This window comes from Rattus rattus, chromosome 4, assembly GCF_011064425.1.
Source record: "Rattus rattus isolate New Zealand chromosome 4, Rrattus_CSIRO_v1, whole genome shotgun sequence".
Taxonomy (NCBI): domain Eukaryota; kingdom Metazoa; phylum Chordata; class Mammalia; order Rodentia; family Muridae; genus Rattus; species Rattus rattus.
Genome location: NC_046157.1, coordinates 57,078,942 through 57,091,945, shown reverse-complemented (window position 1 = coordinate 57,091,945; position 13,004 = coordinate 57,078,942). Strand labels below are relative to the sequence as shown.

At 45.7% G+C, this 13,004-nt stretch overlaps 1 protein-coding gene across 9 annotated transcripts in view; it reads right to left on the bottom strand.

The window, feature by feature from the left end:
• The window catches only part of App (amyloid beta precursor protein), a 218,774-nt gene extending 209,298 nt beyond the window's left edge, over positions 1-9,476 (bottom strand). For 4 of the 9 annotated variants that reach the window (XM_032900493.1, XM_032900495.1, XM_032900489.1 and 1 more), the window contains exon 1: positions 9,238-9,473. In XM_032900493.1, the coding sequence (XP_032756384.1) occupies positions 9,238-9,294 (57 nt within the window). In that variant the 5' untranslated portion in view covers positions 9,295-9,473. Of the gene's footprint in view, positions 1-9,237 lie in introns of all 9 variants that reach the window. The other 5 variants (XM_032900490.1, XM_032900492.1, XM_032900488.1 and 2 more) reach the window with 4 other exon arrangements.
• Positions 9,477-13,004: the final 3,528 nt, after the last annotated feature.

The following is a 13,004-nucleotide window of genomic DNA, read 5'->3' as shown; positions in this document are numbered from 1 at the left end:
TGAAATGCACTGAGATTTTGTTCCCCAAGTCGAGGAACCAATGAGGCACCAGCTATGAGCACACCATGATGAGACTCAGTGGACTGTATTCTAACTCCAGCAATCAACCCTTTAAAAAGAAGCTTAATGCCAGGGACCTGGCTCAGAGGTGGAGAACCCGCCTGGTATGCCCAGGGCCCGAGTTTAATCCAAAATGCTGAAAACAACAACACAAATAAATTTATATTGCTTCATTAATTTTATTGTAAAATATCAGTTAAGCACGTCCAGACATATCAATGTTTAGATATGTTCATAAGAACGAATTAATGTTGAAAGGCCCATAACAACTAAGTTATGAAACCAATCCGGGTTCTAAGAGGAGAGTGTGTAAAGAAAACATAGTGTGCACGCACAGGGGAGTATTTCCAGTCATAAAGAATGGAATTATATTGCCTGAAAAATAAAAAAAAGAAGAAACTGGAAATAACCACCATACACTAATTGGGCCAATTTCAGAAAGATGGATTTTTTTTGTATGCATTCTTGTTTGTGGTTCCCAGATCTTATATGGATTTGTAAAAATAAGTGTATAATATGAAAGAAAGTAGGGAAACTCTCTAGGGAACCCCAGGAAGATAAATGGAAGAAACTGGGAGAAGGAGGGGAGATTGAGGGAGGGGAGGAGGGAGGGAGGGGAGGGAGGGAGGAGGATCTCCTCAGCATACAGTATATACTTGCATGACCATATCCTCATGCAGCACAGTCCTGTTCACAGTAAATATACACATTGAAACTTAGTCAACAATTATTTTTAAATCACCAAGGAATGTGTTTATAAAACATTAATTTTAATTTTAATTAATTAAAAGGAATCAGGTTGTGCAGACAAAGCGAAGCTGAACGAATGCGATTTTGGTAACAAGGGCTGAAAGGGCACATCTTAAACACACAAATACACCTCCAGGGTAAGATTAAGCCTCATGTTTATTGTCCTGCAAAATGTCTCCGTGGGGTTAAGATATATGAGTGTCATTAAAGCTTTGAAATTTAGCAAAGCGACAGGAGCGACAGAGCTTTTCCTCACTTAACACAAAAGACTTTCTATGACAGATCTCCGAGCGCCTAGAGAGGTGGAAGAGTGATTTATCACTATCATTTAGAGAGCCCCACTGTTTTCAGCGAAGATAAAGGCTATATGTGGCTCTCCAGAAACCGAGAGCACGGGACAAATTTGATTCCCTGAGGGAGGAAAAAAAAATCAGACAAAGAACAGTCTCATAACCAGGAAATGATCAAAAACAAAGTAATTTTTTTATTCTTTCTGAGTGAAATTTTTAATCTGAAATATCTTTGGAAGTAGAGAGGAAAAACACAGGCCCCCTGAAAATGAGGAGATCCAGTCGTGTTCCATGTCCCTCGCTGTACTTGGGTCAGGATCCATGGTCTACAGAAACATCTCTAATGTGTTCCATTGACTCAATCCTTACGAGTGCCCACCGGCCCTGCACCCAGGGTTCTGAGACCATCCAGCCTTCCTCCCTGTCCTTTCTCTGAGTAGGATGAGTTCTAAATATGGATTCTGTGCTTCCAACCAGACGAGAGCCAACCTCTACCAAATACCAAATACACGGTTGTTAACAGAAACCCACTTGGAGTCCTAAGGGCTTTGCTTCTTGATGCTTCCACGCTGTTTGCAACCAGAATGTAACCACAGAGTCATAAGTTTTATTTACGAAAAGTTTCAAATATCGTTAGGCTAATTTTTACCCAGAGAGAGAAAATGGCGCATGAACGAACCTACTGATGTTTTCTGCATGTATTTTTAACTGAGACACAGACAAAAGACATGAGAGCCTAACACAGTGGTTATATAAACTCATTTTATTTTGAGTCTGATTTCCTTACAGAAGGGCTGCCTTCGTGTCCTGTCTTGAGTGAGGTTGCTGGAGCCTTTCACGCTAGGACCAACAGTCTTTGGCTGACATTTGAATCTTCTACTTCTGTTCTGATGACAAAGTCTGATTAGTCATTTTTATTGAAAAGGCTTAGCTGAAGACTTAAACTGAGCCTGTCCACCGCTCCTCACACAAATCCAAAGACGTCCAACTAATTATTGTGTTAATAATCAAGCCAGTGCGAAAACTAGCTCAGTATTAAACACATGGGAAACTGCTAGCATGCACAATTAAAAACGAGCATTCTCTACTTGTACAAACCCTGCACATTTCTGTACTGTTTAATTTTTTTCAGTGAACATGAATCATTCTAATATTTTTAGAAATCCAGTTGAAATAGAAAAATCAGATACATAATAAATGATATTTTACAAAAAAATACTTTAAAAAGAAACTTTTACACCTGTGCTGTGTTTAAATCTTTTTTTTTTTCTTCACATAGTGTTGCTATGTAGCCCAAGCTGGCCTTGAACCTGTGATCCTCCACTGATATCTCCCCAGTGCTGGGACTACAGGTCTGTGTCATGCCTGCGTAAATTCATTCATCCTTTCAGAAAACACACTGCCAAGTTCCTCTTCCTCTTAGTTAGACAATAAGTGAGTTAATTACTCTAATAAGTGAAATATCATCTAGATTATTTAGTTTCCATAATTATGCATGAGAAAAAATATTCATTTTCTACCCTCCTATAAAAGGAGCAACACTTGATCATTTATCAAGTACATATTAATACATATCGATTTATCTACTTGCTTTAAGCTATTATATATTAAATAATTTTATCCTTGACAATGATAAAGACTACTATCCAATTTTACAAAAGCACAGACGTTTAACCATGGCCCATATCTCAGGGTGGACAGCACTCTGGATGCATACTCAAGCAACCCTGTCCTCATTTGGCTTCTGTATCCATGTTCGTTATGGTTTAAATCATAAGTATGACCCAAAGGCCAGTGGGGTAAAAGCTCAGTCTTCTGAGGGCCTCTGTCATTAACGAGGTGGGGCGTGTTTGGAAATTTGAGATGCTGGTCTCTTCTTCTCTCCTGTTTGCTTCCAGGCAGGTGACCGTGACAGGAACTGGTTACAATATGCTGCCTCACGACAGATCCATAATATGGCGTCAACCAATCGTAGACTGAAATCTCCCAAACTGTGAACCAAGATAAACCCTTCCTCTTTTTAAGTTGGCTGTCTCAGATATTGTGTCATAGCAACAGAAAGGTGTGTGAAATGCTAGCCTTTTCCGGACTTCCGAGAAACACTCGGTGGTTCACATTACTGGCTTAACAACACACCTGACATCAAAATCAATATTACAAATGTTCGCTCCAATTCTTTCCACAAGGAGATGGGCTTTCTAAAAGTCTCCCTCCTTGGGGGCTGAAGGACTTAAGAGCACTTCTGTTCTTCCATAGGACCTGAATTCACTTGATTCACAGCCACCTATAAATTCTAGCTTCAGTCCTGTAATCTCCACAGGACTCAACTGTACTGTACTCATGTGTCCATAGCCACATGCATACTCATAATTTTAAAAATTATAATACAAATAAATTTTTAAAGCGTTCTCTGCCTTCATGTCTCATGATATACTCTAGTTGAAGCTCAATCGGTACTGTATGCCTCTTCAAAGTATAGCCACACAGAGACACAGTCGTAGGAGGCTGTCTTCCAGCTAGCTACTCAGGAGGCTGAGGCAGGAGAATGACTTGAAGTAAGGAGTTCAAGGGCACATAGAGACCCTGTCCTAATCTGGATTCTGTTGCTGTGGTAAAACTATGGCCAAAAAGTAACTTGAGGAGGCAAGGATTTATTACATCTTACATGTTACATACAGTCCGTTGAGGGCAGCCAGGGATATGAACTCTAGGGACCCGAGGCAGGAACTAAAACAGAGGCCATGGAGAGGGATGTTTGCTAGCTCACTGTCTCCAGGGTTGGCTCAGCCTGCTTTCTAAAACATCCAAGGACTATCTATCTGCTCAGGGGTAGCACCGCCCATAGTGTCTAGGCCAACTCATGTTATTTAGAAGTCAAGAAAATGCTCCACACCTACAGGCCAATCTGATAGAGGCAAGTCTCACTTGAGGTCCCTCTTCCCAGACGACTCTAGTTTCTGTCAAGTTTTTTAAAAAAAAAAACAAAAAACAAACAACAACAACAACAACAAAACCAAGCAGAATAGATCACCATTTCAAAAAATAAAAAGTTAGCTATACAAAATAAATCTGAATAAAATATCTTCTTTGCTCATTACTGCAGCTAGGACTGAATGAAAGAGAACCCAAGTTCTCTGTAACCTATTTTCTAATAGCTAGCTATTCCTTGATGAATATAGTTTCTCTAAAACTAGTAGCAAAAAATAAAACATAAAAAAATTTAAAAAAACCCCAAATCTCCTTTTAAATAAATTACTACAACAGTCGTTCCAATCCAGCGTTGTTGGGAGCATTCCTATCCCTAAGGTGGTACCCGTCAAACCTCTGGGCAGAACAATCTGGAAAAAAAAATTCACCCAACATTGTTTTCACAATAAATATTCGTCTCCCTCAAAAGCAATCCATGCTAAGCTAAGGAAAGAGCTATGTAACATCCCCTCTTCTGGAATGCCTCCGTTCGCAAATGAAACAGAGATATAATCCGTATACTCGCTTATACTTGCTACTCATCTGGGGAGCATGCTCAGTCCTTCACCTTAGCCTGCTCTTCCCCACCCACTCGTGAGGGTGGCTCACGGAATGTAAGGTGGAGAAGGTTGCAAGCTCTTGCCACAGACAGTATTAATTATCAATCTGCACTCCAAGGTCTGTATCTGCGATCCCACTATGAAAGGGAAAAGGTGTCAGAGTTGCATAAACAAACAAACTAAACAGAAAAAAAAAAAAAAGAGGTTAGGGCTGAGAGAACTGGCTGCTGGCCAGGCCCTCACAAATGCAGGTATGTGCTCTGTGAGGCAAGCTTCCTGCAAGGCCACAAGGTCATCTACCTCAGGAGTGGAATGTGACTGCAGTCCTGGCTACAGAGGTAATGTCAAGACGCAGCAGCTTTAAGGAGAGAGGAACAGGATGCAAACGGGGACCTCTGCCTCTTTGCAGGGCTACCATGCTGTCACTTGGCTCGTTGGGTTTCAGAACAGCTTGACTGAATCCTGAATGTGGTTCACACTGGTCCATCTGTAACTGCCCTCAAAAATCACAGTTTCTATTTTAAAACTGCCCAGAGATGGTTGTCTTTCTTCCCCCAAGGCCAGTGTCCAGGCCTTGCTCCCAGGGATTCCTTTCTGAGGTACTGGGTGGAGCTCTGGCAACGCTCTTGAACTTTCTTGTTCATTGGTTCGCTTTCATCTCCATGATTCCTTGGGATGGGGATGTAGTTCAGCAGTGGAGCGTTTGCCTATCATGCTTAAGTCTCCATATGAAATCCCAACACCACATACACAAACACAGACAGACAGACAGACAGACAGACACTCAGTGATCCTGATGTACAACCGAGTATGAGCACTCTCGGTTAACATTCCTTATGGAAGCACTTTCAAAACTTGCTTTTCCCTTCCCTCCTGGTAGCTGCGCCTTGAAGCTCCTTTTTTGTCGTTCGCTCTCCTGGTTGAGATGGCTCTAGGGATACCTCCCAGGCTGCTTTGAGCCTCGGCCTCCTTCCTCCAATGCTTCACCCAGCTCCAGAGTCTGGCCTACACTTGCCACAGTTTCTGTTTATTTTCCGTTTTCCCTGGATGAATGGAAGCTCCGTGAAGGAAAAGACGCTTTGGGTTTCCGTAAAGATAATCGGAGCTGAGAGACAGGATTTGGCCTAAAAATAAATCAGTCACGTTTCCCCCTAATGAATAGACGAGGAGATGAATCCAACTGAACGCCACACTGTGTGTCCTCCTTCATTCTGTAAAACCTTATCTGCGACTGGCTTGGAAGCCAGCATGGAGAACACAGATAAGACAAAGGCCCTCCGTGTAAACTCTGGTGTTTGTGTGTGAGCAAACAGAATTCATGCAAATACTTAACCTTTATTCCCCAGACCTGGGACATAAACCAGACCGGAAACTTACAACCAGGAACCGTCCCAGGATTATCTAATCCTGTCTCCCCTTTACTCTTTTTAATTATAGGCCTTTATCATGTAACACTTTCTCCGTATCCCACTTACTGTGTCCTTTTTCGTTTCTTTGCCTAATCTGTACTTTCTTTTTTTTGCACACAACACTGCTCTTTTATAATTATGTGCATGTTTTATTCACCCTTCGTACTTTTGTACCCAGTGTGGGGGTGAGCAATAAAATATAGGCAGTCCAGTAAACACTGCATGCTGGAAGCTTGATATTTAAAGTAAATTTGTGCAGGTCCATCTTGACATAAAAGGCAGAGATTATAAAAGAAATGTATTGATCAAAAATGCCCTGTAAATCCCAAGGCAATGCCTTTGCAAAAATAATGTATGTTTTTTAAGCACCTTCTTCTTCCCTTCTATATGTAGGAGGACTGATAAAATTCTGTAACACACAGATATAGAAAATTGGTGTGTCAGAAACAGTAAACTAAAAGCCTTAACCATAAATGTAACTTCACCTTCCTTCAAACCAGTAGCCCACTGATCCCCATTTTTCTCTTCGTTTTAAATCCGCATTTTCGAATTTACTTTTGTGATCCTGAATATATCTTTTCATTTCCTAGTTTCCATCACTTAATTGCTTGCAGTCTTACAAGTGTAATGAGAAACGCTATCGCTTGTGGTGACAAGCAAGAAGCATTTATAGCCTGCCAGTATCATGGCTTCCCACTGACAAGCAGTAACCGGTGACTTCTGACGGATCCTCACCAAAAAATCCTCCGCTTCACTGTTCTCTGAGTAGCCTCCTACCCGTCAGAGCAAGCACTACTCTCCAGCACTCGCAGCAGCTTTCCAGACAGTGAAGGAACCACTACAACCAAGGCAAGTTGATAGTTATCAGCTCTGGGCAAGCCAACAGGACGCGTCCATCGCGGTTTGCTAAATGCTCGGCCTCGGTTCGACAAGCTGGGAGAAAAGAAGAGGCCCCCATCGTCATTACCCTCGTCCACATGGATTCTTTTACAGGGCCACCTGCAGCAGACGGATTTTCTGCGATTTACAAAGGGCAGCCAACTCATAATTCTGTGGCTTCAGTGGACACAGAGCTGCAAGGACTGTCAAGCCTCATTAGGGTGAATTACCTCCCAGTGATTCACCAAAGGCACGAATGTAGTGCTCACGTTCACCCTTCAAAGGTAATAAATTCAGGATAATCTCAGAAGGTTTGGCAGAAAAGGGATATACAATCGCACAAGCCAAAACATAAATCCGGTTCATCTTGGCCTACACCCTGACTCTTTTTATACAAGTTTTTTTTTAAATGCTCAAGAAAAGTAAATATTTGAGTTTTGACATGAGCTCCAAAAATTAAAGTTATTCCTTTAATTACTTCGTCGCGTTTTTGTACAGTACGACAATTTGAAAAACCGAATGATTACACAAATAAAACCTGGGTCATTAGAGAAATCAGAATGTCCTTGATTAAAAGGCTTTGATAAAATGGAACATTAAATTCTAAAGACTCTTAAAAGACCTGTTTTAACCAGTCTGAGGTGATTTACAGATTGTGAAGCCACTTGTGGGTTAAAAAAAAAAAATCAGAGGGGGTAAAGTTCAATGACCTTGTAAATTAAGAACTAATAAATAAATAAATAAATAAATAAATAAATAAATACCCACACTGGTGTGATAGCTTGTATAGCCCCCAGGAAATTACAGGATAACACTTGCCCGGAAATTGCTTTTTGGGAAAATTACTATGAGGTAGTGCGGAAAGAGGGGGACTATGGGGAAGGGATATTTGCAAATGCTTAGATGGTGAAAAGGGTACAAACGAAGAGAAATAAACCCAGCTGCCACGCAAACAACTTCCAGGCATCTCTAGATAAAAAGGAAAACAAGCCTTTTGCTGAATGCTGGAGAGTTGGATGAATGGAGAAGACTTGTTATACACCTAGTGGTGGGTGGATTTCATAGGCTGCAGCCTCCACACAGCTTTTCTTTGCTGCACTGCAGAGGCGCCATCTTCTCCGTCTTAATCTTCACCCTATTCAATCCTTTTATCTGCACCCCTGTTTTAAAAGGACCCCCGAGAACCCTCCCCAACATCCTGCGCCCCCCAGGGTGACTAAGCTAGAGTTCCCAGAACTGCCCCTGAGGAGGCCGCACCTTAATCAGACAAACGCCTCCTTTGATGCACTGGAGCCCCAGCCTCGCCACCACCCGGCACTGCCCTTTCCAGACGCACGCCTCACTCTGGGCTCTCTCCCTGTCTCTCTCCCTGCGAGGACTTTGCAGTCCCGCACAGAATTGGCAGTAGGTGGTGGTGGTGCGGGGGTGGGAGACGGCGGGGTCCCAGCAGCACCCCCAGGTCCTCGGGGGCAGACGCGCAGCGCGGGGAAAGGAGCCGCGGTGGCGCACAAACTACCAGGGCTCCACCACCGCGCCCTGGACGGTGAGGGCGGGGTGTCGCGGCTTTTGTTCCCGGGGACCTTCTTAGACGCAGGGAGAAACTGGAGGTGCATTGGAGAGTCCGGGACATCCAGGTTGAGAGACGGTGCAGGGTGGCCGCACTCTCCGATCCCTCCCATCACTTGGAACTTACACAAAAGGGAGACACGGAAATGCACAAAGTTTGCAAAAGGAAGGCGGTGCGAGACCCCGCGCCGACTCCGGAGAGGGTCGCTGCGCAGGCAGCCGCCGCCCGCTGCCGCCAGGAGCAAAGCCCAGCTTCGCAGTCAAGACAGGCGGGGGTGGGAAGGGAGGGTGAGCCAGGCGCTCCCCAGCATCCAGAGCTGCCCCCATTCCAACCCAGGACCCTAAGGAAGGGGAAGGGCGGCGATTTCCTCCCAGGGCACTGAATTATGAGACACTGCGCTTTCGGTTTTCCACATGTGTCCCCTTCCCCCTCGAACTGGGTGTCTCTCGCATCCCAGACACCCGATCTCAAGGCAGGGAGGAGTCAGGGTCTGCGTTCAGGCTCGAACCCCCCGTCCTCCAGCTGGCACGGATGTGGGGAGCCCAGAACCTCACCCTCTTCATCGGTCGGGTAGCGCGTCCCCGGGCAGGGTTGGGCCAGAGACGCCGAAGCGCAGGGCGCCCGCAGGCGGGGGCGGCTAGGATCGGTCTACCAGTGACAGTCCCCCGCATCTCAAGATTCAAGCTCCTTGGTGGGGAGGATCGTGTCCTCCGGCTCCCGCCACCCCCGTCTCCTTCCCAAGGCGCGGCACCCACCTCCAGAGCCCGAACCGTCCAGGCGGCCAGCAGGAGCAGTGCCAGGCTGGGCAGCATCGTGATCTTGCGTGGGCCACCGACTGCTCCGTGTGCAAGTGGAAGATCCGCCGCGCCCTGACTGTGTCCGCGTCGTCGCCGCCGCCGCCGCCGTCTCCGGTGGCCCCCGCGCTCTCTCTGCTCCTAGTGCTCTCGCCTCCCGCCGCCGAGGAAACTGACAGAGCTGGAGCGCGGCGGCGGGGCTGGCAGCCGGGAGAGTCAGCTGATCCCGCCCACCCGGCTTGCCACCCGAGAGAGACCCCTAGCGGAGCCCCGGGGAGCTGCGCCCGAGCGCAAAGGGAGGCGACAGGGAGCCCACAGGTGCGGCGTCTTGGGCACCAGCTAAGGAACCCGAGCTTCCTCTGGGGTCCAGGAACCAAGGGAGGAATGATCTGGGTCAGGGAGAGGGGTCCGCAGTCAGGGGAAGGTGAACCCTAGGACGTTAAGGTTCCAGGGAAATCGGGAGCGCTCTCTGCTCGTCCCCGCGAGCTTGAGTCATCCGACCCCGCAGGCCTCTCCTGAATGTGGTTGAGGAGCTACTGCTGCGATGCATGCATTTTTATCCGCAGTTCGTTTTCTCTATTTGGAGAGGTGGAGCGAGGCCGAGAACATTAGCAAAAGAAACAGGATTTTTTTTTTTTTTTTTTTTTTTTTTTTTTTTTGGTAGGAGGACACCCAGCACCCTACTGTAACCTGGAATTTTTGTCGTTAGAATGCACCAAAGAAGGGCACAGGATGCAGGATGACCCATTTTTCTCTGTTTGAGGTTGGGGATGGGAGGTGGTTTTCGTTTTTGTTTTTCTATTGTTATTGCATGTTTGCTTGCTTTCGGTAATTTCAGAGAAGGGGACCTAGGATTGAAGGAGGCGGGGAGGTAAAATGTAAGATGGAGGAGAGATCAAAGTTAAGTCCGAAAAGATACTGAGTGATGGCTCATCTTCGGCCTCTGTCACCAAGGACTTCTTCCTGGAACTCTGCTCTCGATCCTTTTTGGATCTGCTCTAAACCAGAGAGATGAATCTTCATAAAGCCGTTTTCTCCTAGATTACACACAAACTTCCCAGTGTTAGAATCGCCTAAAACCATCCAGATGTGCTCCCCACCACAGCTCCCTCCTGACATAATGTGGCTTCAGACTCTAAGCTCTGGTCCCTCCCTAGGCTAGCAGAGGGAGACAGGGGATAATACTAGGTGCATTTCTGGTTTGTAAAGCCACAACCTTTTCCTTCACCTGATGTGCTTGCTAGTTCGTTCTTTTAATAACTTGGCATGAGCTCTGGTCATCTGGGAAGGGGGGATCTGAACTGAGAAAAATGCCTCCATTAGATTGACACGCTTGCAAATCTGTGGGGACATACTCTTGATTATTAATTGGTGTGGGAGACCAGCCCTGAGCAGGTGGTCGTGGCTTGTGTAAGGAAGCAGGCTGAACAAGCCAGGAGGGACAAACAGTACACAGCTTCTGCCATGGCTACTGCCTCAGCTCCTGCTACAGGTTCCTGCCTTGAGTTCTTGCTCTGACTTCCACTCCCAGTAGACTGTGATCAGAATGTGTGAGGTTAGTAAACCCTGTCCTCAAGTTGCTTTGGGTCCTGACTTTCTTTGTTTAACTCTGCAATAGAAAGCAAGCTAGAAGGCCTGCTCTTTCAGAGAGAGAGAGAGAGAGAGAGAGAGAGAGAGAGAGAGAGAGAGAGAGAGAGAGAGAGAGGAATCCCTGCAAGTGTGGTGGGAGGACTTGTCTCCACCCCTTTCTTTCGGAGAAGTCAGCGCTGATCTACCAGCTTGCCTACAGACCATCTGTCTAACTCTGCAAATACCTTTTAGTATTTGTCCTGCATGTCTGTCCTTTGAGTGTCCTCAACAAATAACACATTTTTGCTCTGTGAAAATATTTGCTTTTCTTGTTTATGGCATTCATTTACTACAAAAGCCAAGCAAAGGATAGGGAGGTAGCTCCGTCAATAAAGTACTTATTGTCCAAACACAAGGGCCTGAGGACAATCCCTGGAAGCTACATGAGTGTGTCAGCCATGCTAGCGCCTGCTTAGGAGGTACAGAGAGACAGACTTGGGAAAGGTAAGCCAGGAAAGAGATCCTGCTTCAAAAAAAGTGGACAGCATCAGCATCTGAAGAACATCATCTAAGGAAGACTTCCAGCAGGTGCACGTGTGTGTGAGCGCGCACACACACACATACACAAATGCACACACACACACGCACACACACATGCACGTGCACATGCACAGATAGACATAGACACATATACATATGTACATACACACATACACTTATAGATACACATATACATATACACTTACAGACACACACAGACATAACATATACACATACAGACTGACACATACCAACAGATATACACACATAGACACACATACACTTATACACACAGACACACAGACACTTACAGACACACACATATACACACACATATGTGCATTTATAGACACATACACTTACAGACACACATATTGGAGATACACACACACACACACACACACACACACACACACTCAAATCCAAAGAACTCATCACTACCACCCCCCATTTAAAGATCAGGAGAACAGGCTGGGACTATAGCTTAACCATAGAGTGACTGGTTATTCAGGGCATAGAAAAGACTCACTCCTCACCAGCCTTTTCCTCGCATCTGAAAGTTGGAAAAGGGAAAGCCAGAGGACTGACACATCAGAACATGAAGGTGACGCAAAAGTCAGACCCACAAGAGAAAAAAATCTCAAAGAAAAACGAGACAGTGGAACTCAAACATCATACTCCTTCCCGAATACACTTGCTCATCACCACCATCTCCTGTCTGTATGGACAGAAGGGAACCCGAACCCCTAGGAGATGGAGAAGAACAGATCCAGCTCCAATTCTCGAGAGATCTTACAGGAAAATGAAAGGGTGACACCTTTCGTCCAAAATTAAACGTTTTTAAGACAGTGACAGTGGGGCATTAGATTGAGCTCCTCCGAACACAGAACACAGTGAGAAGGCCAATATGTGCCAGGGCAAAGACACAGGAATTTATGTTTAAAGGGGGGAGGGTGAGTGTCTTTTTTTAAGTAGACACTTTTTAAAAATACAGCGATAAATGATAACCCATGAAAGCCATCCTTAGCGTTAGCAGTCTCCTTTCACACAGTCGCCTTTCACCTCACTCACATTCCCGGTCAAGACGAGCTCAGAGGAAATGGTCAACTCAGGATTGTGCCAGAAAGAGCTTCCTGTTTTCTATTTCAAATTTCCCAAAAGTTTGTTTTATTTTATTCCTGCGCTCTCTCTCTCTCTCTCTCTCTCTCTCTCTCTCTCTCTCTCTCTCTCTCTCTCTCTCTCTCCCTCCCTCCCTCCCCTCCCCCCCCCCCCCCCCCCCCCCCTCTCTCTCTCTCTCTCTCTCTCTCTCTCTCTCTCTCTCTTTCTCTCTCTGTGTGTGTCCACAAGTGTGAGTGTGCTCACTAAGGTCAGGAGAGTGAGTCATATCCCCAAGAGTTAGGACTGTAGACTGTTGTGAGCTGTCTGACTTGGGCTTTAGGAACCCTTTAGGTCTCCTACAAGAGCAGGAAGTCCTCTTAGCCAATTAGAGAGAGTGTGTGCTGTGTTTGAGACAGTACCATCGAGCATAGGCCCCCGCTCATCTCTGGAGGTCAGGGGACAACTTTAGCAGTCTGGTCTCTCCTTTCACTTTGTTGAGGCAGTTCCCTCCTCTTCTTTCT